Source organism: Podarcis filfolensis (assembly GCF_964270895.1).
Source record: "Podarcis filfolensis genome assembly, chromosome: 15".
Classification (NCBI taxonomy): Eukaryota; Metazoa; Chordata; class Lepidosauria; order Squamata; family Lacertidae; genus Podarcis; species Podarcis filfolensis.
The window spans coordinates 22,607,836-22,635,592 of NC_139618.1; the positions used below are offsets into that span (position 1 = coordinate 22,607,836).

The 27,757-nt window shown below is 46.1% G+C and overlaps 1 protein-coding gene across 4 annotated transcripts in view; it reads right to left on the reverse strand.

Moving 5' to 3' along the window:
* Positions 1-27,757, reverse strand: part of GRIK4 (glutamate ionotropic receptor kainate type subunit 4) — a 457,517-nt gene that overhangs the window by 111,990 nt on the left and 317,770 nt on the right. For all 4 annotated transcript variants that reach the window (XM_083588425.1, XM_083588423.1, XM_083588424.1 and 1 more), the window contains exon 7: positions 16,029-16,082. In XM_083588425.1, the coding sequence (XP_083444551.1) occupies positions 16,029-16,082 (54 nt within the window). The remainder of the gene's footprint in view (positions 1-16,028; positions 16,083-27,757) is intronic.

Consider the following 27,757-nt stretch of genomic DNA (forward strand, 5'->3'; position numbering starts at 1 on the left):
GTGTTTGGAGTGCAGTGCCATCGCCCACAGCATGTTATGACTCAGCAATCGGCGAGAGATGTGTCTGACACTCTTTTAACATATACAAGTGAAGAATTGCAGCTTATTGCTCAGAGCTAAGATGTGGAACATGTACAGCGGCGAAGGGCCTGTTCCTGAACCATGCTGAGTTTTCACTGGTTCCAGCCAGATGTGGTTCACATCCGTGAATTGACTGCAGGACCCTAGGATGAAAAGAGCTAGGCAAACAGAGGCTTATGCAGATTGCCATGTCCTAACAATGGGTTTGACTAAACTGCGGGAGGCAGTAGAAGACAGGAGTGCCTGGCGTGCTCTGGTCCATGGGGTCACAAAGAATCGGACACGACTAAACGACTAAACAACAACAATGTCCTAACAATGAGCAAATGCACTTTAATGGAATCTACCTGCATTCTCTCCTGCCAACCTAGCAGTTCGAAAGCACATCAAAGTGCAAGTAGATAAATAGGTACCGCTCTGGCGGGAAGGTAAACGGCGTTTCCATGTGCTGCTCTGGTTCACCAGAAGCGGCTTAGTCATGCTGGCCACATGACCTGGAAGCTGTATGCTGGCTCCCTTGGCCAATAAAGCGAGATGAGCGCTACAACCCCAGAGTTGTCCACGACTGGACCTAATGGTCAGGGGTCCCTTAACCTTTACCTGTATTCTCAAATTGGAGGTGGGTGGGTGGGCTTTCATTAGCAATTGGCTTCTGAATGCCAGGAAGGGCCAACTTTCCTTTGTTAGCATATGTGCATTAGCAAGAAAGCCCCTTTTCATTCCTATCAATTCCACTGGCAAAATGACCCACATCACCTCCTGGTTGCAAACGCTCTTCTCCTTTGTGAGATTCTTATCATGGTTTTAATAGCCCAGATCACCTACAAAGCCAAGAGTAGCTGAGAGCGAGTGTGCCAAGATTTTACTCATTTTGTTTTTTTGTGTGAGGTCAACTTCTTTCTCTCTCATCTTTACACACACACACACACACACACACACACACACACACACACACACATTTTCTTCTATTAATTATTTCAACAGCCTTATTGGATTTCTAGATCTGCTGCTGATTAAGAACATTCCAACTGTTCTCCAAATGCAGCTGGTGCTAATATAGGAGAGTCTTATAATCTGATTTGGGGACTGATCAGGAATTGGAGAAAGAAGATGCAAACAGATGCTGCCTTACACCACCAAGTTAATCTAGTACTCCAAAAGTTTATTTTTTAAAGGAATTGATTCCCATTTATCCTTTTACAAAACAGCAACAGTGGTACCTCGGGTTACAGATGCTTCAGGTTACAGGCTCCACTAACCCAGAAATAGTACCTCAGGTTAAGAACTTTGCTTCAGGATGAGAGCAGAAATTGCGCGGCGGCGGCGGGAGGCCCCATTAGCTAAAGTGGTACCTCAGGTTAAGAGCAGTTTCAGGTTAAGAACGGACTTCCAGAACGAATTAAGTTCTTAACCCGAGGTACCACTGTAGTTCAGTTGCCATTCTCCCAATTATTGCTTAGCCACAGTGATTAAACTACAGTAGTGCTTCCATATCTGCTAAATCAAGCTTTAGAACACTGCCTCCACAATTTGTTTTCTAACTCTTTCGTAGATGTTCATTTGACTTACTTTTTTTAAAATGAAAGCTAAGAGTCCAGGCCTCTTGCTGAGGGAGGGAATGACTATGAACTATAAATTATTTGAAGTTCTACCCTCAAATGAACTTCACCTTCCATTCTCCTAGAAATTATGGCAACTACTTTCATTTATCTGAACTAGTTAATTCCAAGCGTTGAGTTACTCTGCACTTATAAAGCATCATTTCTTCATCATCTGTTTCAGTATCTTAAAGGAAGAGAGAGTTGAGACATGGAACCCTCCTCTCATATACTTGCAGAGGAAGACATCCCATTGGGAGTTAAAAGCCTCTATCTGCAAATCCAGTGGCCTTCAGGGTCTGTAAATGTTAAGCTGCTAAGTCAATTTATCATTCTTAAGCTGCCTGGAAAACACTTTCATTTATTCACTAAACTGTACAAGATTACCCTAAGTGTTTTATGGTGTTAAAGAGAAAGAGTGTGTGTGGTATAGTCATAATATATTGACTGTGTCAATAATTGCATAATAAACCACATACAGAAATCAATTTTGCCTTCAAAAAGGATGTCATCTGGCCAATGGGTTACAGTTCAATTTTGAGCTGCTGAAAGATTACTCACTCACAATTAGGTTTCATAAACAGAGCAAGTATTTCAAATCCAGTTATTCTCATGACTTGGATAGCTGAGTTTTTGCCAGATGTCACCCCAAACCCCAAAGTTTCAGGAACTATAAGCTTCCAAATTCAATTTTTTATTCCAAACTTATCCCAAATCTGTAATCCTTGGAAAATCACTGTTATCCTCTCAACGCTGATCATCTGAACTTAAAGGAATTATGGAAGGACTCTCCTAATCAATTAATAGATTTTAAGTCCACAAAGGATTACTCTAAACAAATATTAGCAAACTCCAGCTCAACATGACCCACCTTAAATTCAACAGAATTCCCCCCCCCCAGCTTAAGAAGTATGTGGTTGATTTCAAGATAATTACACTCCCATTACAGCTCCAGATAAAGCCTATTGCTTGGTTCACACAAGCAGGTACACTGCTCAATCTCACATCACTCAGTAGCCTAAGGCTAAACATGAGAACTTGCTCCATTGAAAAGCACCATGTTTGACTTCACCTTTGATGATGAGGAAGTTCTCTGTGTTGTGATTAATATGGGTGGCACATTCACACACAAAAGTCAACCCTTCGTTACTCTAACCTTTTACATTCCTTACAAGATCATTTTTTGGCCTCCAAAGAGACCAAAGTGACATTTTTCCTTCCCCCATGGAAATCCAGACATATTGAGGATCTTTGTCTATAGATTCTAATATCATTAAGGTACCCTAATACCATTAAGGTACCCTAATACCATTAAGGTACCCTGACCATTAGGTCCAGTCGTGGCCGACTCTTGGGTTGCGGCGCTCATCTAGCTTTATTGGCTGAGGAAGCCAGCATACAGCTTCCGGGTCATGTGGCCAGCATGACTAAGCCGCTTCTGGTGAACCAGAGAAGCGCACGGAAACGCCGTTTACCTTCCCACTGGAGTGGTACCTGTTTATCTACTTGCACTTTGACGTGCTTTCGAACTGCTAGGTTGGCAGGAGCAGGGACCGAGCAACGGGAGCTCACCCCGTTGCGGGGATTCGAACCACCAACCTTCTGATCGGGAAGTCCTAGGCTCTATGGTTTAACCCACAGTGCCACCTGCGTCCCCTTCTAATACCATTACCTTCACACAATACCATAACCAGTTGATACCTGTGAAGCAGCTAAACAAATTGCCTGGCTCTAAGTGTTACTCACACCCCTTAAAAACAAAGGCACATATTCCTTCGAAAAAGAAAAGAAAAATGTAAGCGCTTATTTGCAACACTCCCTGAGACATATTTTGAAATGTCTAAGCCAAGTCTTGGAAGAATTTTTTAAAAAGAGAGGAACAAACGTCACAAAAATTCAAGGAGATAATGAACTACAATAGAATGTGTTCATTGCAAGCATCCAACATTTTTCTGTTCTCATGGTTTCAGACATCTCAAGGCTTGGTGGGGAAAAATAGATATTCATTTCCTTGAAACCCACAGCAGACTGCCTGTAATTCTCTATCTGCAAATTGTCTCCTTAGTATTATATTATTATCATTATAAATCAAGCAACAACGTGGTTACAATTTATTTTATTCTAATGGATTTCCAGTCAGGGTTTTCCCCCCACAGCTGAACAAATTGTTTTAATTAAAACTTTTAGTTAGATGTATTAACTAACAGCTATAGTGCATTGCCTGCTATTAATGGCCTTAAGGCAACAGTGCTACATGCATTTCCTTGGGGAGAATGTCCCACGGAACTTAAGCTGTTGGAGAGACCATGGGTCAATGGCAGAGCACATGGTTTGCATGAAGAAGATCCTGGGTTTAATCCCCCAGCATCTCCAGTTGGAAAGATGCAGTTGATGTGCAGAATTTTTCTGTGGCCACATTCCCACCATATGTTAAAAGTACTATGATATCACTTTAAACCAGGCACAGGCAACCTCGACCCTCCAGATGTTTTGGGACTACAATTCCCATCATCCCTGACCACTGGTCCTGTTAGCTAGGGATCATGGGAGTTGTAGTCCCCAAAACATCTGGAGGGCCGAGGTTGCCTATGCCTGCTTTAAACAGTCATGGCTTCTGCACAAATAATTCCTGGAGCTGTAGTCTGTTAAGGGTGCTGAGAACTGCTAGGAGACCCATATTCCCCTCATGGAGCTACAGTTCCCAGAATTTAACAATCGGTCCCTCTTCCCTGGGAATTGTTACTCCAGCCTCACTGCCTCCTGTGGGAATGAGTTCCACAGTTTCACTCTGCACTGCATGGAGACATGTTTTCTCTGTCTTGAATTTTCCAGCATTCATCATCACTGGATATCCTGATATACGAGCTTGAAATAAATGGTTTTTTTAAAAAAGCACTATTGTTGCATTCCCAAGCCCCAAATTCAAGTGTAGCAACTTGAGACTAGCTGGTAACAGCACATTTAAATCCCAGGCTGTTAGAAAAAACCTTGACACCTGAATCTCAGGGCTAAACATAAGAGACTTGGCAACCTTCCACTGTCCCCTTAAACACAACCACCTCCAGATTTCAAACGTCTTGAAATCAGCCTTCCCTGATTTGGGACACTCCACTTGTTTCGGATTTCAACTCCATCAACCACAACCAGCATGGCCAATTGTCAAGGATGATGGGAACTGTAGTCCAAAATTTCCAGAAGGCATCAGGCTGGGAAAGGTTGATCTAGTGCAAAGCCTGCTGCAGGCTGGTGTTAACAGCCCTGTTATAAAGTCTTGCTAATATACCAATTGAAGTTATAGGTGCCCTTATGGAGGCAGAATCCTGTAGTCAAGTTCCAGCAGGCAACACAATGAATATTGTGGTGGGACTCAGCCCTACAATTGTGATCTGCAGTAAGCTTCAAAAACCTGGTCCAAAGACTATGAGAAAATAGACTGGGAGTTCAGGCTATAACACAGGGTTCGTTACTGAAGCACCTTCTCGGAGAAAAGATCTATAATTGAAAGGAATGGCTATCCAGAGTAACAGGCGGAAATATACTTAAAGGAAGCTGTCTGAAGATGGATAGATGATATGTATATTTAAAAGGGAGGATATTAAACTAATAAGAACTGGAGAAAGCAAATGACAGGTGACAAAGAGGTCTGGGAGGCTAAACCACCTGCATGGACAAGATAGTGAAGAGTAGAACTTTGGAGAGCTAAGTTGGCCCTCCAGATATTTTGGGACTACAACTCCCACCATCCCTAGCTAACAGGACCAGTGGTCAGGGATGATGGGAATTGTAGTCCCAAAATATCTGGAGGCCCAAGTCTGGCCATGCCTGAGCTAAGTGAACATCGATGCTCATGACAGCCCAAGAAAACCCTATGCAGCTATGCTCATTTCTTCTCAAACCCTTTCCCTCTTAACCGCAACATTTGAGAAACTCACAAGAATTAGGTTGCTGGTGGAAGAATGTGGCACAGCACATCATCGTCCTTATTGCGAAGGTCTCAGGTTCATCTGTTCACCCGTGAAGACTCTCTCCAGGGTCAGTCACATTGTGACGCCACTTTAAAGAGCCACGGCTTCCTCCAAAGAATACTGAGATATGTAGTTTGTTAAGGATCAAGAAGGACCCTATTCTCCCCACAGAGCTACAATTTACAGAGTGGTTTAACAATTAATCCCTCTCCCCAGGGAACGCTGATAATTGTAGCTCAGGGAAAGGAATAGGAGTCTCCTAACAACTCTCAGCTTCCTTAATAAACTACAGCTCCCAGAATTCTTTGTGGGAAATCCATGACTGTTTGAAGTGCAACATTAAATGCATGGTGTGAATGTGGCTTAGGTCTTTCCAACCATGGGGGTAGCCACAATTTTTGTTGAGGGGCAGGCCTTTTGTTAAGGAGGGGCAGAACCTCAGTTTGTTATGTGTTTCTATTTATTTATTATTGAATGAGGGGAGGCAGCTGCCCCCCCCATCCTCCTTGGTTACACCCATGTTTCCAACTCTGCTATGCTTGGGTCTCATGTAGACAATATTTCTCACTTGAACACCATACAACCAGGAAGGAGAAAACAAGAAGGAATAAGAAGGAAGGGCTTTCTGGTTGCCAAGCAGTGCCAAGCAGCGCTCAGCAGCATTTTCAGGTTATAAAGATGTCAACTGTGTTTTGTAGTTGCTGGGAAACTCCGAAGTGCCTCCTCCTACTCTCAAGAAGCACCAAGTACGTTGTTGGCTGCTGTTCCTCCCCCTCCCAAATCCTGGGGTGGGGGGCGGGGAGAGGAATAGCCATGAGAGAGAGAGAGCGCTAAGCAGAGCTGAGCAACAGACAGAAAAATGTGGTTAGCAGATTCTCTTTTGCCTTGCATGAAATTGTGATCCTCCTACCCATCGTTGCACATGGGGTGGGAGTGCGCTATCAGAGTTTCAGTAGTTTCTGAGTATGTGCAAACTGACTCTGCCCATCAGCGCTGCATTTCTGCAGCTGGGGACTAGGCATGAAGATTGGCATTGCAGAGCAAAGATCACAACAACAAAAATTAAAATCTTCCTATCCCAACAGGCCACTAGAGTGGTAGACCATATGAGAAAAATTAAAGTACAATATATATGACGTTGATAATTAAAAGGCAATGGTGACTGGTGAAGGCACAGGGTAGGGTGATGATGGAAAAATGTTTCCTTCCTCATCCTTAGCTGATGTTGCTGCCACCATACAGTAGGTTCTCCAGTTGCTCCTCTTTAAAGATCCCATGGCAGCCACAGGAGAAATAAATCCCCTTTCAGGAGGGCAGTACATTGAATGCAGGTGAAGTAAAATATTTCCCACCTCTGAACATGGATTCTCCACAAGCGGGGCAGTTGGACGGCAGGGATAGTTGATGAAGGTTGTGAGGTGTGTGGGCAATGATTCAAATGTTGCCAAAGGCCACCAAAAAAATGTCCTGGGGGCCACATGTAGTCCTCGGGCTGTGTGTTGGACCACCCTGTAAAGTGAAGTGTCAGTTCTCCTATTGCATAAGAAGAGGCCTGCTGGATGAAGCCATCTAGCTCAGCATCCTGTCAAAGGTGGACCTTGGTAACATGTTGCCCATCAGCTCTCATTGCACCAGCTTAAGCCAGGCTTTGGGAAAGGGGCACAAGACTCTGGCAGTCCTAGAACCCTCCCTTCTCCTTCCCAAAGCCCAGTAAGCACTAGCCCTGCTTTGGGAAGGAGGCAGGAGGACTCTAGGACCCTGTAAGAGCCTTCACACCTCCTTCCCAAAGCCGAGCAAGTTTTTGCTGGACTTTAAGAAGGTGCCCTCCTTGGCTGCACACCCGGAGTGACCACGCTGCTTGCACTGCCCCAAATCCTCCCCTGATACTGTTCTCACGCTGGCCTACCAGATGCCTGTGGGAAACTTGCATGTAGGACCCAAGCACAACACCACCATCCCCTCCTGCCTCCGACTGTGGGGACACAGCATAACCATCAAGCTAGCAGCCCTTGCAGGGCAAATCTGATCGTGTACCCTGCATCAGTGTGCCAATGGACTGCAAAGCCATCGCTCAGTTGTGTCCCAACACTCCGCCAAAGTTTCCTATCTGTTTTTCACATGCTGTGTTTCTCTCTCTGCTGAACTGTCTAATTAGTAGGATTTAAAGCCAGGATGAGTCACTGATCTTGATGGAAGCCAGTCAGCCTCGCATCTCTCCAGCCTGACATTCCCCAAATCCACACTGGCGGAGGGAAGAAAACTAATTTCCATCAAGTGCATACAGGAGAAGCGGTGGGAGGCAGGGAAGGGCTTGACAAGGAAAGTTCAGCGCTGACCCTTCATTTTAAATGCAGTTAGCTCACTTACCTCTCCAAAGAGCTGACCTTCAGAAAACTCCCCAGTGCAGGAGGGATTGACTTCGTGCCCTTTTTATGCCTGATGACTTTCTCTATCGCCTATTAGTTTCAGATCCTTGCTTTTAAGCATATATATTTAAAATATACACATGGTCTCGCTTTCCAACAGTCATCCGCACTATGACACATACACACACTTGATTTAGCTGCTCCTTTTGCTCGCCATCCCATAATGCGAGCCATGCTGCTTTTTTATCACCCTTCCCACCCCCCATCAGGATGTGATTGCAAAAACTCAGAGGGTTCATTAGTGGCTTGATAATCCCTCTAGATTTATTAGTTTAAATGGCCTCTTTCCCATCTCGCTTCCTCATTTAAATATTACTAATTTCCTTAAATTTCTCTTCCATCTGCCTAGGTTTTTAGCCAGCTTCTCTTTCCTTCTTAATTAACTCTGTCAGACACTCTGTCAGGGGTAGGGCGAAATTTCCCCCCCACCAATAAATTAATCAATAAATGAGAGTAAATACCTCAGCAGTCTGCAGGTGGGGCTGTCTGGAACAACCCTCAAAAGGACACCGGAAATTTAATCAAGTTAGAAAGTTTTGTCCAACTAATCTGGGAGCAGACGTCAGGAAGGGAGCTCTGCACCCATATGGTATTACCTTGCCTCATGCCAGGAACTCCTGTTGGCACTGTAGAAGCATCATGCCCATGCCCTCTCCTGCAACAGAATTAGCTTGCTTTGAGCCACAAACAGCTGCTTGCTTTGCAGAAAGCACTGCACACATAACCACTCCTTGCACTACCAGAATTGGTTTGCCTCAAGCCAGGAATGACTGAATGATCCGTATAAGCATTGTGCATGCATATGATGTTTCTCTTGCCCAGTGATTTGGAAGGACACATTGCCTAGCCAGCAAGAGCTTCCCCAGACCCAGTCTGCTACTAATCAGGTGCCTCTTGCTTAGCATAGCAATAAAGAATGAACTTAAAATGATAGCGTTTTTGAAACCTCCCCATTCAACCCATACTTGTCTCTGCTAACGTTTTTTGTTATCAAGGCAAGCAGGATCTCAGATCCTTTGTATTTAGACACATGCCATGCAAGGAATATTTGGGGCAGAAGCGTGACATCAAAACTAGGACTTGACTGTTGCTCAACCAGAAACCTAGTCTCACCTGGACACATTTATTGCCAGGAGAAACCAATGTCTATGAGAATTCATGGACATGCAATGAAGCTGGAGGATGGAAGATTCAGGACAGATAAAAAAAGAGGACTTCTTCATGCAGTGCAGAGTCGAACTAAGGAACGAGACAGTGATGGGCCCCAATTTTAAATGGCTTTAAAATAAAAGAGAACCAGACAGATTCACAGAGGAGACGACTATCAATGGCTACCAGCCGTGATAGCTATGCCCTGTCTCCAGAGTTGGAGAAAGCAATGCTTCTGAATGTGTGCTGGGCCCAGGGGTAACCCGAGTAACGCGGTCCAGGTCCTGTCCCAAATCCAAGGGTTCTGCGAGGAGTCAGTCCGACAGGGCCAAGGCAGGACACGAGGCAAGCAGGTTCTAGCAAATAGCAATGTTGCTCCTGCTACCTGGGGCGGGGTCCAACAGCCTTTTATCTCTGATGGGGTAATGGCCGGTCCTGATCCCCCGGTGACTCACCTCCCTGTCTCGCCTGAAGGAGAGCACTCCTCCTGCGAGTACTCAGGTCTCTCCTTGTCTCAGATCTGAGTTTCTGCAGCTTGGGAGATGTCGGTGGGTTACTAGACCCAGAAGCCGCCTCAGCCTCTCCTGACCCAACCGGTAGCGGAGCAGCTGTAAATGATTGCCCGGCTGAAGGCAACGAGGTAATCCCCAGATCTGGAGCCAGGGCAGGCTCAGGCCCCTGACTCGGCCCAGCTGGTGCTTGTTGCAGGGGAACCTGTGCAGACTGGGGCTCTTCAGAATCAGGCCCCAGACTTGGTTCAGATGCTGCCTGAGGCAAAGGATCCGGTGCGGACTGAGACTCCTTTGGTTCCGAGTCTGAGCCCGAGTCCCAGACCATCACAGAATGCTAGTTGCTGGAAACCACAGGAAGGGAGAGTGCTCTTGTCTCATGTCTTGTCTGAGGGTTTCCCACAGGCATGCTGGACTAGATGGCCCACTGGCCTGCCTGATCTAGCAGGCTGTTCTTATGTATGTGTGCATTTAGCCCTGTTGGGATTTGGGAGAGTCAATAGGCCCAATTTCCCCTTATCTGCAGCCTCAAGCATCTCACCAGAAGGCACCAGGGCACCGGATTATAGTGGTGTCTGAATCCAGCTGGTCTTGCCATACCCAGGAATGCCTAGATGACAAATGTCCCATCTAACCAATGGCTTGGCCGAACCCAATCTAGTCTAGGAGACAGGAAGTGGTTCTGAAAAGCAAGGCATGAATGCAGGGAGATGGGCTCCACTGGGGTGCCCTGGGACCCGAGAGAAGTGGAATCCTCTAAATTGTGAGTGGTTCTTAATCCACCCCTCCTCTCTCTTGGCAGCCTCTCCCCTGTTGGCTTCCAGCATTCCTGCCCATCCCTCCCATTTCACTAAGTTTAGATTACTCTTCCTCGCTGCTTTTCCCATCTGCTTCTCCCACCCAAATACACAGCATGCTCACTACTCCTTTGGCACACATGCACAGCGACATAAATATTCACTGGAATTATAGAAACAGAGCACTCTCCGGGTTGGAAGGCCCCTCCAGTTAATCACCTCATCCATCCCCTTGCCTCTGAGGCAATGGAGATTTCATTATCCCTAAACCAGTCTTTGTAAAAATGGTGTCTGATTTCATCTGTGTGATCTCAGGAAATAGCCCTTCTCCTCTGTCTGCCCTCACCGAAACCTCCTGCCCTCACCTTCTTGGTGAGCCTAGATGGGAAAGGGAAACATGCACAATGTTGACCCAGGGGTTTTTCTCTCTGTCTGCTGCTGCTTTAGGCTCACCATTTCACATTTTTAACACAAAGCTGCACTGGGAGGGGGAGGTTTTAGCTACTTGGCTCCTGGTTAAGTCTTGCAGGGGACGTGGGTGGCGCTGTGGGTTAAACCACAGAGCCTAGGTCTTGCCGATCAGAAGGTCAGCGGTTTGAATCCCTGCAACTGGGTGAGCTCCCATTGCTTGGTCCCTGCTCCTGCCAACTGTTCGAAAGTACATCAAAGTGCAAGTAGATAAAAAGGTACCGCTCTGGCGGGAAGGTAAACAGTGTTTCCGTGCGCTGCTCTGGTTCGCCAGAAGTGGCTTAGTCATGCTGGCCACATGACTCGGAAGCTGTACGCTGACTCCCTTGGCCAATAAAGCAAGATGAGCACCGCAACCCCAGAGTCCGTCACGACTGGACCTAATGGTCAGGGGTCCCTTTACCCTTTACTTAAGTCGTGCAGAGTTGTCAGCTCGATTGTCTCACCTCCCAAAAGCTTGACTGAAAACAAAAATGCACCCAGAATTGTCTGCGGTTTCCACATTGGGAAGGAGACAGTGTGGTGTAGTGGTTAGGGACTAGGATCTGGGAGGCCAAGGTTCAAATCCCCACTCAGCCATGAAGCTGACTGGATGACTTTGGGCCAGTCACTCGCTCTCAGTCTGACCTACCTCACAGGGTTCCTGTTATTGGGGGGGGGGGAGGAGGGGAGCCAAGTATGCCACCTTGGAGGAAAGATGGAATATGAATGAAATAAATGAAAATAAACAAAGTCCCTGCAGGGACACACCCGATCCTCCTCTCTGATTTTAATATAACTGGTTGGTTCAACCCCGCACTGGTAAGCGCAGATGAAGTGCAAAGTTTCTCCAAACAGTCAAGGTGGTGGCTGCAATGGAGCAAATAGCTGGGGTGATGTGGGGCTTCAGTGGAGAATCCGCCCTTATGCAGCTCTACCTCTCTTTTAAATCAGAACCAGTGAAGGCGGTGAAGGTCCTGTGTGAGTGCCTGGAGGCGGTTGGAGGATGGATGGCGGCTAACAGATTGAGGTTGAATCCTGACAAGACAGAAGTACTGTTTTGGGGGGACGGGGGGCGGGCGGGAGTGGGGGACTCCCTGGTCCTGAATGGGGTAACTATGCCCCTGAAGGACCAGGTGTGCAGCCTGGGAGTCATTTTGGACTTACAGCTGTCCATGGAGGCGCAGGTTAATTCTGTGTCCAGGGCGACTGTCTATCAGCTCCATTTGGTATGCAGGCTGAGACCCTACCTGCGCGCGGACTGTCTCGCCAGAGTGGTGCATGCTCTAGTTATCTCCCGCTTGGACTACTGCAATGCGCACTACGTGGGGCTACCTTTGAAGGTGACCCAGAAACTGCAATTAATCCAGAATGCGGCAGCTAAACTGGTGACTGGGAGTGGCTGCTGGAACCACATAACACCGGACCTGAGAGATCTGCATTGGCTCCCAGTACATTTCTGAGCAGAATTCAAAGTGTTGGTGCTGACCTTTAAAGCCCTAAATGGCCTCGGTCCAGTATACCTGAAGGAGCGTCTCCACCCTCAGACTGTTTGCCCACCTGCCCAGTGTTGCCTGCTCAGACTGGCAGCAGCTCTCTAGGGTCTCAGCTAATCCAGAATGCAGCAGCTAGACTGGTGACTGCTAACTGGGAGCGGCCGCCAACACCATATAACACTGGTCTTGAAAGACCTACCCTGGCTCCCAATCCGTTTCCAAGCACAATTCAAAGTGTTGGTGCTGACCTTTAAAGCCCTAAATGGCCTCGGTCCAGTATACCTGAAGGAGCGTCTCCACCCCCATCGTTCAGCCCAGACACTGAGATCCATCGCCGAGGGCCTTCTGGTGGTTCCCTCATTGCAAGAAGTGAGGTTACAGGGAACCAGACAGAGGGCCTTCTCGGTAGTGGCGCCCACCCTGTGGAACACCCTCCCTTCAGATGTGAAGGAAATAAGCATTTATCTTATCTTTAAAAGACATCTGAAGGCAGCCCTGTTTAGGGAAGTTTTTAATATTTAATGCCGTATTGTTTTTAACATTCAATTGGAAGCCGCCCAGAGTGGCTGGGGAAACTCAGCCAGATGGGCGGGGTATAAATAAATTATTATTATTATTATTATTATTATTATTATTATTATTATTATTAGGAAATGTCACATTGCAATAGGTGGGATGCAATCAGCTTATCTTTTTCTGGCTCACCCTACTTGCATGACAAGGCCCCGGGCCCCGCAGTTCCCTTATATAATAAACACACACGGGCACGGATAATTAAGGCCAATAGGCTAAAATAAGCCACAACTTTATGGGTTGCAGATGTGAGTGGTTTGCCTTAGGCATTTGGTGGAACAAGACTATATCCCGACTCCTGCCCATCTGCAGGGAGTTGTATTAAGGGTAAACCACTAGTGGGGGAGCCCTATGACATACGTCAAATCAAGACACACACACCCCAGGTCCCTGATAGGTCGTGGCATGGCCCTAGACCACACCTGGGCTTCGGACAGGATACCCTTATCGAGGAGGGGCGGGCGGAGGCAACACCCTCCCCTCCCATCACAAAGGCTTACCCAATGCCAAATGACTCACCATCAACACCCTCACACCTGCAACCAACCTCTAATGCCCTCCACGATGTCAACCAGCCGAAATGTCATTTCCCCAACTGGAAAGGTGAATGCCATCATTGCAAAACAAGACCTCCTGGTCCAAAGCAATGGCGGGGTGCCATATCACCCGACCAAATGAGCTCTCGCAGGTTGCAAGCAGGGATCTCACTACCTGGCTAGGGCTGGGGGAGGAATTTTATTCAGTAATTCACACTTCCCCATACAATAAAGCACGGTGATGTGTGGGAAGACCTGCATAAATCCACCAAAAATGCCTTATTATTGCATCAATGACATCCACCCCCCCTCCCAAAAGCCCATCAGTCTGGGGGGCTCCTAAGCTATAGCCCTCCCCCATGTACATGACTGGTCCCACACTTGATGGCAGGGACCCCACGCAGCACAAGGCAACCCTCCATTTACTCAAGGGGAAAGACAAATGATCTGAGCCCACAGTTAACGAAAGCCACCCCTGATGGATAGGAATGCTTGTTTTATGGCTTTGAAGTACGACAGATAAAACTGCCAAGGAAGGGGTTTTTTAAAAATCATTTATACGGCATAATAGAGCTATTGAGAAACGATCACGGGAAATCCACACAACGGCGTGCAAATGAGAAAGATTTGCCAATGGCAGGAGAAATCTCTCACACAAAAGTTAATTTCAAGAGGAGAAGAAATTTTATTCAGCCTCTTCCCAAGCCCATCCTTGAATTATAGCATTAGAAAGCTGATATCCATTTTAAAGAACGCCAGAAAGGAAACTGTAGCTACTTCTCCTCATTAACCACCTCCTCCCCTCACAAGATAGATTGGCCCCTTCATCAGAAAAAAGAGCCCCCCAATTTCTAAGCACGCTGAAGCTGTGCCAAAGGAAATTAAAGCTCAAAAAGCAATTTTTAATTGTTATGAGGGAAGGTTTGACGCTGAGGGCCGTATTTTCCGGTAAGTTTGCAATGACACCAGCTTAGGTCCTTTCATCATCACTTTGCAGTCATAGCCCTGGAATTAAAGACCCAGTATGGGCTGGATCCTGTCAATACTTCCTGATAAAGCTGATCTATACATGAACAGCTAGACCCACTTTATGACAAACATCTGCAAGGGCCTAACAAGAACAAAACACACAACCCCACCTGCAAACTAGAACCAGAAAACATGGCAGGCTACTAACAGTGTGGTATAGTGGTCAGAGTGACAGAATAGACTAGAGTATGGGAGATCAGGGTTCAAATACCCACTCAGCCACAATGCTCACTGGGTGACTTGGGCCAGTCACTGCCTCTCAGCCTGATGTATTTCACAGGGTTGTTGTGAGAGGGGAGAACCATGTACACTACCTTGAGCTCCTTACAGAAAAAGGAAGAATATAAATAAATGGAATAAATAAATAAATTGAGAACACAGTTACCATCAGTACATAGATCCTAAATGAAGCATTTAAGTTAATGTAAGACCTCAAGATATCTAAATAGGCATCTACACAAAACTGAGTCCTATATGTACAAATCTAGCCAGGGCAGTGAGATCCTCAGACCAATGCAATAAACATAAGATTAAAATAATAATATTTGGTAGTGGCGCCCGCCCTGTGGAACACCCTCCGACCGGATGTCAAAGAAATAAACAAACAACTATCTGACTTTTAGAAGACATCTGAAGGCAGCCTTGTTTAGGGGAGCTTTTAATATTTGATGAATTATTGTATTTTAATATTTTGCTGGAAGCAGCCCAGAGTGGCTGGGGAAACCCAGCCAGATGGGCAGGGAATAAATAAATTATTATTATTATTATTATTCCATACCACCTCTTAAAAACAAACATGTCATGAACTGACCTGTTTGACTTTCCCAATAGCCTTGGTTGCAATGTTAAACAATTGCTTGTCCATTTTCCTACACCAGCCAGCCAGGTGTCCCTGGGAAACTCACAAGTAGGCCATCCCTTTTGCTGATCCCCTGTATCTGGGATTGAAAGATATACTGTCTCTGAACATGGATGCTCCATTTAGCTGCCAAATTTATTAGCCATCAGGAGACATCTTTCACAAATTTGCCCAAATCCTTTTTTAAAAAAACTAAAAATGGCCTTGCAGAGTCTCCATAATGCAATGTAAACAAGCTGGAAAAGCGGAGACACGTGGGTTTCTTTGGCTTGGCAGAAAAGACTTATAAAAAAACTTGGATAAGTGCATTGCTTAGGAGATGATGTTGCTCCTAGTCTACATATTTCACAACTTTTCAAGTCCTTTAATACTAATACTAATACTAATAAAATGCAAATACAGAGGCACCCTACATCTCCCCCAGATTTCTCTCTCCTCTTCCTCTCATTCATGGCATCTGCGGAAGTGCCAGACACACTGCAGCTTGAACAGGTCAGGTTTTGTCAATAAGACTCTTATGGCGGCGGGGGGGGGGGGGGCGCGGAGCTGAAGAAATGTCTTACCAGATTAGTGAAGATATACGTGTAATAGGCTGACACCATTCCCAGTTCAGCTGCCTGCAAAGGAGAAGAGATGAGAGATTATGACAGCAGAAAGCCACCCGTTTTTTTTGCTGCAGGGAGAGAGAATGTTTGCACATCCTAGATGCATCCTGATCTGAAGCTTATGAACGCTATTTTGCAATGGGCGTATCCCTTAGTTCAGAGACACCCATGTACAGCCGCAATTGTCATCTGCTAGCTCCCATTTTCTTGCGGTCGACTCCATCCTATGTATGTTAACTCCTCAGCCACTCACTCGGTTGTCCAGTGAGATTTGCTCCTTTGGATGTGTGCCTAGGATCTTTGGAAGGTAGCTCAGTGGTACTGCTCATGCTTGGAATGTAGAAAATTTCAGATACAACCCCCCCGAATCTCCAAGGAAAAGGTAGCATTGTGAGTCGAGGACCCTCCACCCGCATAGGATTATAATAATACACACAGACACATTATTTTAGGTTAATGGGCAAAATTAGGCCACAACTTTTATTGGTTACAGCATGTGAGTAGTATTGGCTTAGGCATTGGATGAAACAGCAATAACAGACTCCACCCCGCGCAGCCGGGAGTCATATTAGGGTTAACAACCAATGGGAGGAGCTTGTTGATGCAAATACAACTGGAAGCTCCCCCATGACGTCACCGGGGGTCATGCCATGGCCTTAGCCACCAGCAGGGCATCGGACAGGATCCACGACCGCCGGATTCCTTTAACGGAATACCCAAAAGAGGAGGGGTAGATGATGGCGCATACCCAATCCTCCAACACTGCACACATATTCTAATGCCGAACCGCCAATACCAGAAAGTTGTGACGGATTGCTACGAGGTAGGCGAAAAAACCAAGAGGCTGGTGCCAATTTGCCAAATGGATAAAAAGTCCTACCAGGCCCCTTGGACAACCAAGGCAACCAAACAAAGTCCATAGCAAGGTCAATACGCAAAAAGAAGCTGACCTAAGAGGGAGGGAGGGAGATCCGAAGAAAGCAGGAACAGACTGGGAGCAGAGCGCTGCTGCGGCTGTTCAAATGCATTTAGCCCCACCCACCAGCCGGCCCTATTGGTCGGCTGGGAGGCTTGGCCGCAGCAGCAGAAGCAATCAGGAGCAGGGAGCTGAATACGCCTCCCTGCCCCCCCTGTGGGAGGCTGCTCCCACTCACAACCCCTCCCCTCTGGGAGGAGGAGAGGCCTTATCAGGTCCTTGGAAATTTCAGGTAGCTGCAGCCAGCCAGGTGAGAAGGAGTTGGAGTTGGCTACTCGATAGGAGTAAGGACCAGGGGCAATCAACATTTAGAGGTGAGAGAGAGGCATGTCAATGCTGATTCAAGGTCCAGCCAATTAGGATTCTTCACTTTCAGCTTCCCCCTGCAAATAGGAGAAGCACAGTTGCTCCTGTGCTTAATTGTGTTTTGAAGTATATGCATTTGTCCCCAAAGGGTGACTGCATGCATAATAAGCTCATCTCCTTATACGCCTTATTACAGGTGAATTTTTCAAACATAGCAAGCAAGAGTATCCCTTATCTTGGTGGTGTGGGGCAGAGTGATGAGATAGAAAAGGGCAACCAAAATGAGCAACTCCCTATGAGTAAAGGGTGCTGCCTCTGGGACCTTTTAATTTTGAGAAAATGTGAGTAAGAGGTGACATGATGGAAGTGTTTAAAATTGTGCCTGGCATGCAGAGAGTGAAGAGAGAACAGTTTTTCTTCCTCTCTCATAAGACTAGAACTCGTGGGCAACATACAGTTCAGGTTACATACGCTTCAGGTTACAGACTCCGCTAACTCAGAAATAGTACCTTGGGTTAAGAACTTTGCTTCAGGAAGAGAACAGAAATCATGCCCCGGTGGCACGGCAGCAGTGGGAGGCCCCATTAGCTAAAGTGGTGCTTCAGGTTAAGTACAGTTTCAGGTTAAGAACGGACCTCCGGAACGAATTAAGTACTTAACCCGAGGTACCACTGTACTCTCATTTTGACTCAAAAAAATCACCATTTTATAGTTCAAATCAGGAAAAATAAATACAGTAAATGGACAAAAGTACAAAGATTCACAAAGAGTTTACGGGTATGCATACCCCTGCGTACCCCGGGGGGGGGGAGCACTGGCTGTAAGATTCAGGGCTGATACAAGAAAGTACGTCTTCATGCAGCACATAGTTAAAACTATGGAACTCTCTCCCACTAGATGCAGTGATGGCCACCAACTTGGATGCCTTTAAAAGAGGATGGGTTTAAAACGGACCCCCTCTATCCATCCAGGCAAGCTAGGGGCATTATCAGAATTCGAGGACATATTCCAGCCAGGCAAAAACACTCAAGGAGGGTGTGAAGCAGAGAGAGTGAGGGGTGTGGACTGGGGAGAATTCCAATGGCCAGATAGAAAGGCCCAGAGGGTCTGGGTTTCTCTGCTCCTGGACAAAATGGACCCACTTTGGTCTGATCTTAATCTTAGGCTTTTATTGGAAGCATGAAGAAACAGAAAGTGTGATTTGTTTGTGTTTCCTTCCCATTCCACCTCTTAGTAATATGCAAAGCTGCTGAAGCACAAATAGATTAGAGTTGCCACCCTGCCCAAATTGAGTGTGTGTGGGGGGGGGGAGGCACTGCTCATTCACATATGCAAATGCATTTAAGTGTAGAACATTTAAAATCGTTGCCTGGGGTAGTGGGAGAACTAAAAAAAGCCATCCAGGTGACAAACAGCTCAAGAGAGACACAGACGCTCCTCAATTACAATCAGTCATTTGCTTCAGAGCAGGTTTCAGTGGCATCTCAGTCTTTGTAGCTGGCAACCCTCCCATTATCCCCAAGGGAAGTGAGCAGCAGAAATATCTGAGGCTGGTATTTGAAAACTCCTACCCAGAAGTTCCAGAAGCCCTTCCTAGTTTTAAAGTCATTTGCCCCCTTTCGTTTGGGGATGGGAGGGTTGAGGGAACCTTCCTTGTGAAAGAAATAATAACTGATCAAATGCTAACCTGTAAGAAAGAACATAAGAAGAGCCTGCTCAGTGCCGGATTTATGTATAGGCTAAGTAGGCTGAAGCCTAGGGCCTCTAAATCTAGGGGGCCTCACCAGCCCTCCCCAGTGGGCAGTCTCACCTTTCCCAAAATTGCAAACCCAAGACTTCATGCAAGGGCAGGGCAACTCAGGCCCTGCAACTATTATACTCAGGGCTAGCCAGTGGGGCCCAATTTGAAGCAGTGGGGCGCAACTTGATTTTTTTTTGGTAGGGCCCCAGTTCACAGCTGATGAGACTATGCAGGGATTGGACTGACAAGCCCTGCACCTTCTAGGTCCCTGGTGTCACTATTCAGAGTACAGACTCAAGGACTTGTTATGGAAATAAAGGGGGGTAACTTATTGGAAATCAGTTTTGTCACCTCTTCCCCCCAAAACCCCGAGACAATGAGCCCAGCCACCTTTTATTCACAGTCACATAAGCACTACCCTACAGCATGGTCATAAACCTGTACAGTGGTACCTCAGGTTACATATGCTCCAGGTTACATACACTTCAGGTTACAGACTCCGCTAACCCAGAAATAGTGCTTCAGGTTAAGAACTTTGCTTCAGGATGAGAACAGAAATCGTGCTCCGGCGGTGCAGCAGCAGCAGGAGGCCCCATTAGCTAAAGTGGTGCTTCAGGTTAAGAACAATTTCAGGTTAAGAACGGACCTCCGGAACGAATTAAGTACTTAACCCGAGGTACCACTGTACATTCAAAAGCTGAAATATACACCCAATATGTAGCAATGGAGATTTATGTTACTGCTTTATAAATAAACACTATGTTTTATGAATGGACTCTGTATGTTGTGAATTAGCTAAGTGCCACCAATAGGGAGCTCTAGAATCTGACAGCTAACCAATTGGGTACTACCAAACAGCGACCTCTACTGCTGAAAGCAGGTAACAAGCAGGGAATTCTTTAGCTCAGCCTTTGCACTGTTGACTGAACACCCCTGCTGTGCAGATAATGGAGAAAGCTCATAAATCGTATCTCTTCTGGCATCCTGACCAACTCTATTACGCTGGTGTAAACCCTGGTGCACCAGAAGCCCAGAATAGCAGCAAATAAAATCTGCTCATACATCAGCAATTGATAAGACTTGTCAACCAGTTCTTCCAAAGCCTTCCTAAATTATAAAGCTCCAAAATACAGGCCAAAAGAGAGCAGGTCTGGGAAGAGCGAGGCATACAATGGGCACCACCAGTGAAAAGGCCCTCCTCCATGTAGCTCCTGCCCTGTCATTTGATAGTGTGTCCACTTGCCCTCCTTCTTGACATGGAATGCTCTCTATTGGAGACTCCAGGTCCAGTACAAAGACCACAAGAAGGGAGAGCAGGGACCTTGAAGTTCCCAACAGCTGTTAATCAAGCAAGCAAGCACACAGGTCACATTTGTCACAGTCAGGACGCCTACATCCTGGCCAGGCCTGCACCCAATCTTATTTTTGTACAATCTTGTTTGTCCTCAGTAACCTAAATTATATTATCAATATATACACAGGGGCGGAGGAAGGGGGTCGGAGGGGGCAGGCCACCCCGGGTGCCACTCTGGGAGGGGTGACAAGATGGCCCCTGCCTTCCCCCAGCTGTAGAGTGGCCGAGGGCGCATGCAGTCTGTATGGGCACCGCTCACGCGGCATCCATATGGACTGCCGTTCTCAGACACCTTCGGAACGGGCATCTGTACAGGATGCTGCTCGCACGGCAGCCGATACGGTTGCCACACATGCATAGTCTGTACAGGCTGCCGCTTGCAGGTGTGTTGCAGGTAGAAATACTGTTTGTAATGAAGTGAGAGCAGTAGTTTACTTGCTTGAATTAACAAATAAGAAAGTTTTGAGAATTTAAATTCAAGATTAAAATTGATTACTTAATTGAGAAGGGGATTATAACAAAAACACTGGGCCTAATTTGAATAGTAGAGTTCCTGGTATCAGTGGGCAGACCAAAGCACTCGTTGGGAGAGCTATGAAATTCAGGTGAGGGTCAGATGCCTTGCCAATCCCAGCAGGTATATAACAGGAAGACCCAGCCTGCCCAGGCCGTCAGCTTGGAAGCCAACCAGGAACTGCACAACACTAGAAGGATTAGCAAACACTAGGGATGCTTTAGCTATTTGTCTTCCATTTCTGAACCCAAAGAATCTGGTTGTGGTCCAGTAAGTACCTGCACCTAACCCTAGGCTATTACAGGGAAGCTGCACACTTTCACTGGTGACTTGTAACACTGATTGATGACTAGTATGTGTAAATGGCCCTGTGCACACATAACACCAAAGACAACACTCGCATTTCACATCACCTATCTTTCAAACACACTGTTTTCCTTGGATTTTCTGCAACTGATGAATGACTACATTGAGTTATTATGAGTCCTGTGTGGGAATAAACCATTCCCAGTCTATCAGGGCTTTCATATCACTCTTTGAAACTTCAAACATGCTGTTCTTCAGTCAGACTGTCAAACAGATAAAGAACCTCTGCTTGATTAATGATACGTTAGTTGATTAATCAATCAATTAAAACTGCATAAATCTGCATTTGAATAAAAGTAATACTTGTAAAGAAAAAATAATTCTTGTTTTTAGACAACGCACACACAGTGCTTGATGAACCTCATCAATAAGGCCCAATGGTCTTCTGCCATGGGGTGGAGATCTGCTTCCTCAGTTTTATTGAGTCTATTGAAACTTGACTGAATTGTTTTAAAGGTGTTCTTATTAGTTTGATATTTTATTGTTCTGCTTCTTAATTATTAACGTTTTCATTATATTAGAATTTTATTGTATTAGAACATTCTATATAATGAATTTGCATATTCTCTCTCTCTCTCTCTCTCTCTCTCTCTCTCTCTCCCTCTCGTGTGTGTCTTTCTCCAGCCATCTTGAACTTTTAGGAAAGGAACACAGCAAATGTTTAAATAAATACATGTAAAGACTGCAATCCTAAATATACTTGTCCATGATCCACTGAACACAGGACTTCCTTCTGAGAAAACATGGACAGGATTCTCATGTAAATATTGTGCCTGCCTTGGCTGAATGAGTTACAGCTGACTCCTGAAAAGATGGAGATATTATGAATGGATTTTTTCCCAGGTCTGTAAACTGGGCTGTATATGTATAAATGTACAGTGGTACCCATTTGACTTCCAAAACGTTCAAAAACCAAAGGCATGGCTTCCGATTGGCACAGGCGCCCTGGAAACAATAGCCGGCAACCGCATCGGACGTTTGGCTTCTGAAAAACACTCACTTCCGGGTTTTCAGCGTTTGGGAACTGATTTGTTTGCCAACTAAGCCGTTTGAGAACCAAGGTTCCACTGTATATGTATATGGGTTCTAGGTGGGGATGAAGGAGGATGAAGGAACAGGTGCATAGTCTTTTATTCACACAAGAACCCTCTGAGGTAGATTACAATGAGAGATAGCAACTGGTCCAACGGAACCTAATGAAATGTATGGCTGAGCAAGAGTTGAACCTAGATTTCCCAGGCCTGACATTTTCCCAAGCCTGACAGAGCTACCTTGAGTGGCAGAGAAAAAACAAAAAAGTTCTTTCCTAGCATCTCGTTCTGCTCTTCTGCTCCAAACACTGCCTCCTCTCATATTCACTGTGCAAAGCTGAGCCTGCTTTTTAGCTTGGGGCAGGCAGGGACACCGGTTCTCCGTGCAACCAGCTTTGAAGTCAGAAGCTTTCTATTCCAAGGGCAGATAATCAAAGAAAGCCGCAAATTATTTTTCCTGGCCTTCTTCACACAAACATACACATACTGGCAGGTGGGAAGCCAGGATGGGGCTGTCAGCAGAGAAGCAACCGTGCAACTCTGGACCATATGGGGGGAGGATGTGAACTGAGAGTCAGTGGCAGATTCATCGTTCAAGGTTGGTAGGGCTGGAAAGCAGAATCTAGTCAGAGCTCCGTAAATCAAAGATAGTATTTCAACTGCGCTAGCAAAGAAGCGCGGGGAGGCGACCAGGTGGGAACACGGAATGACATCCTGTTGGGAATGGAGATGCATTGCCAACTGAGATAAAAGGCAGGCAGTTTGATTGGCAGAGCTCATTCTTCATGAAAATATGGGACAAGCTAGACTGATGGGAGAGAGAGGGGGAAATGGAGCAGCCCATAGCATGGAAATAAGAAAGCTATGAATGGCGCAGTTCCATTCAGGACCAGAACATCTGAATATGAAGCATATACATAAGAACACAAGAAAAGCCTGCTGCATCAGGACAATAGAAGAAGAAGAAGAGTTTGGATTTGATATCCTGCTTTATCACTACAGAAGGAGTCTCAAAGTGGCTAACAATCTCCTTTTCCTTCCTCCCCCACAACAAACACTCTGTGAGGTGAGTGGGGCTGAGAGACTTCAGAGAAGTGTGACTGGCCCAAGGTCAACCAGCAGCTGCATGTGGAGGAACGGGGAATCGAACCCGGTTCACCAGATTACGAGTCCACCGCTCTTAACCACTACACCATGCTGGCTCTCAGACTGGAAAACCGTCCAGCATCTTGTTCTCACAGTGGCTAACCAGATGCCTGCAGGAAACCCCCAAGGAGGACTCAAGCCCAAGAGCCCTCTCCCCTCCTGTGGTCTTCAGCAACTGGAATTCAGAAACATCGCTGCCTCTGACCATGGAGAGATAGCTTAGCCATTGCTAGCCTTATCCTTCATGTATTTGTCTAATTCTATTTTGAAGCCATTCAAGTTGGTGGCAATCACGGCCTCTTGCAGGAGCGAGTTCCACAGATCAACTATGTGCTGTGTGCAGAAGTACTTTCTTTTATCTGTTCGTTGGATGCCCTTGAATTCTACTAATTTTCAGAGAGGGGGGAAAAACTTTTCTCTATCCACTTCCTCCAAGCCATGAATAATTTTATGAACTTCTATCATTTCGCCTCTTACTCTTCTCTAAACTAAAAAGCCCCAAGCGCTGAAACCTTCCCTCAGAGGAGAGTTGCATAAAATATATACTTGAATTCCAACGTACGTAAGTCAGATACATGCAATCAATTACCAGATTTCTTTAAAAGGAAATGGACCGTGTGGTTTTGATCTGCATTCTTTGGACTGTACACACAAGGGAATTATTGGGAAATGTCAACCCTGTGTGCAAATGCAGAGCCATTGGGTGCTAGGTAGGTGTACTGCTTGGTCACTGAAGGGAAGTACAGTCTCACTTCCCACAATGCAATGGGCCAGACTGAGAGAGAAGCACCATCTGATCTGGCCCAACATTTGTCAGGGAGAGGACCACGGCTCAGAGGAAGCGTGCATGCTTTGGCTTCAGGAAGCCTCAGGTTCAATCCCTGATATCTCCAGTTAAAAGGGTGAGGAAGGAGGTGATGAGAGAAAGGCTTTGCCTTAAATAAATAATAATAATAATAATAATAATAATTTATTATTTATACCCCGCCCATCTGGCTGGGTTTCCCCAGCCACTCTGGGCGGCTTCCAACAAAACACTAAAATACAATAACCTATTAAACATTAAAAGCTTCCCTAAACAGGGCTGCCTTTAGATGTCTTCTAAAAGTTTGGTAGTTATTTTTCTCTTTGACATCTGGTGGGAGGGCGTTCCACAGGGCGGGTGCCACTACCGAGAAGGCCCTCTGCCTGGTTCCCTGTAACTTGGCTTCTTGCAGCGAGGGAACCACCGGAAGGTCCTCGGCGCTGGACCTCAGTGTCCGGGCAGAACGATGGAGGTGGAGACGCTCCTTCAGATATACTGGACCGAGGCCGTTTAGGGCTTTAAAGGTCAGCACCAACACTTTGAATTGTGCTCGGAAATGTACTGGGAGCCAGTGTAGGTCTTTCAAGACCGGTGTTATGTGGTCTCGGCGGCAGCTCCCAGTCACCAGTCTAGCTGCCGCATTCTGGATTAGTTGAGACCCTGGAGAGCTGCTGCGAGTCAGAGCAGGCAACACTGGGCAGGTAGGCAAACAGTCTGACCTGATGGAAGCCAGAGCTTCCTACATTCCCAAAGCAATTCCCTCATCCTGGTCTCAATGCAGCAAAACAATGAGGAGTGGAAGCAGGCAGGCAAAGACGCCTGACAGACACTGGAGAGGAGCCAAGCAACTTCACCAGGAGACCCGTAGCTCAGGTTGAAAAGCAAGAAAACCTTCTGGGCTTCCTAGGCTTTACATAAGAGGAAGCATTCAGTTCCTCCTGGTTGCTTGAGTGTCTCTTTAGCAGGGCTTCCCAGAAGTATCTGCCCAGTGGTTTGAAGGGAGGCACAGTGGGTATGCAGCTTGCTCAGTTTCCCATTGTGCCCAGTTTGAGATCTGAAGTGCCAGAGAGAGAGAACAGGCACATGTGCATGGTGCCACAAATGCCCTGTGGCGTGTTTAAAAGTGCCCTCAGGGAAGCAAAATACCCCTGTCAAAAATAAGAGGTTGCTTATCTTCTGCTTTCAGGGCACGCCTACCAGCAGCAGCAGCAGCAGCAACCGGGTAAAACTTTTGCTACCATCTTCTTGCATTTCTTTGCTACTGCTCTTGTCTGAAGGGAGAGGGGAGATTCGGGAGCATCCCTGGAGGAGGACCTTGGGCCCACCCAGTGCTGATTTGCAACAGCTGGCCTGATTCCAGACATTTGGGTGGGGAGGTTAAAAATGGAAAAATAGTCGTTTATTTGCTAATTGGTAGGCGGGCATATTTTTGTTTATTTGCCATTTGTTAATGAAATTTGTTATTACTTATATGGTGGGTGTGTAGTTTTTTGTTTCTTCATAAATGTAATGTTAGATGATATATTGACGTATTGTATGATCCCCCTTTTTTTCCTTTCCTTACGGTATTGTGTATGTGTGTGTAAGAATATATACATTGCTGTAAGTCATTTGAAGACCTTCAGGTGACAAGTGACTAATGAGTTAGTTAGTTAGTTAGTTAGTTAGTTAGTTAGTTAGTTAACACCCCATCTAGCAGGGTTTATCTGGAGCTCTGGTTAAGTGCTGTGCCGGCTCAGTCTAGCCAATGCTTGCTTTTCACTCTGCAAAACCTGGACCTCACAAGTAGCTGTTTTGGGATCATCACCATCTGTCTTTGCCAAGTTTGCCCTCCCTCTGCAAGTGCCGCAAAAATTCTGTGCTTGCTGAGTTGTACTTTTATGCAGGAGATGAAACACAACCCCATATCTCTATCTATTTATGTTTCTCCTAAGCCATCTCCCTTAAGAATCTCTTGCTTAAGTGAACCACATTAAACTGTACTGAGGATGTAACAGGGTTTCTCCCCCCTTTTCTTATTTTTAAGAAAAGCAACCCTTTCAATCCTTGACATCTTTATGTCGGTCACGGCAGGAGAATACCCCAGAGAAAGGAGGAGGGGAGTCAAAAGAGCCTCTAGTTCTGTAGCTGTGCAACATTACTATGGCAACAGGCTGAAGGGGTAGCCCTCAATACAGAGCGAATTCATTCAAATCCTTTATTGACTCCGCAGAGAAAGAGGGAGGGAGAAAAGAGAATCCACATCTTGGCTCTAATTTCCCACACAAAATGCAACAGGTTGAGGTTTTTAGCAAAATACGAAAGGTCAAAACCAAAGGGTGTCCTTTGATTCTGATTCACACATGTACACACCAGCTACTTGGCTGATGAGCAATTAAAATAATGCAGTGGTGCACTGATGAGACCCATTAGCTTGCAGAAGATCTCTCTGATCTCTCTCCGAGAACTGGGCAGACTCCGTTAGCAACTTATTTTTGACCTTTGTCTGCGGACAGAAGACAAGCTGATCTGTACCTGCAATGACTAATAATGGGGACAACTTTGCATGAACACAAAATCTGCCACTTTTGATCTGAAAGCCCAGGCAGGCAGCGGGGAGTTTCTAAATACAGATACATTCACAGAGCTGCACTCTTCATCTCTGCTCCCTATGGGGGAAACAACCATTAATCGACATCAGAGATGCAGTCACACAGGCATGCAGCTTTTCTGGGAGAACTTTTCCCTCAGCAATAAGTAATGATTGCTTATGTTTTTGTACAATTTCTGTGCAACGAGGGCTCCAAGGATAAGTGACAATTTCTTAACAATTAATGTGACAATGACTTAGTGCAGAGTGATTTCAGCAGCCTAGCCAGTTAACCGTGTGCCAAGTTATATTCAAGAGTCTTCACAAGTTCAAGAAGGACACTGACAAACTGGAACGTGTCCAGAGGAGGGCAACCAAAATGGTCAAAGGCCTGGAAACGATGCCTTATGAGGAACGGCTAAGGGAGCTGGGCATGTTTAGCCTGGAGAAGAGGAGGTTAAGGGGTGATATGATAGCCATGTTCAAATATATAAAAGGATGTCACATAGAGGAGGGAGAAAGGTTGTTTTCTGCTGCTCCAGAGAAGCGGACACGGAGCAATGGTTCCAAACTACAAGAAAGAAGATTCCACCTAAACATTAGGAAGAACTTCCTGACAGTAAGAGCTGTTCGACAGTGGAATTTGCTGCCAAGGAGTGTGGTGGAGTCTCCTTCTTTGGAGGTCTTTAAGCAGAGGCTTGACAACCATATGTCAGGAGTGCTCTGATGGTGTTTCCTGCTTGGCAGGGGGTTGGACTCGATGGCCCTTGTGGTCTCTTCCAACTCTATGATTCTATGATTCTAAGTCTTCTAGACCAGAGATGAGGAACCTGTGGCCCTCCAGTGGCCCACACAATTGCTATTATCCCTCACTATTGA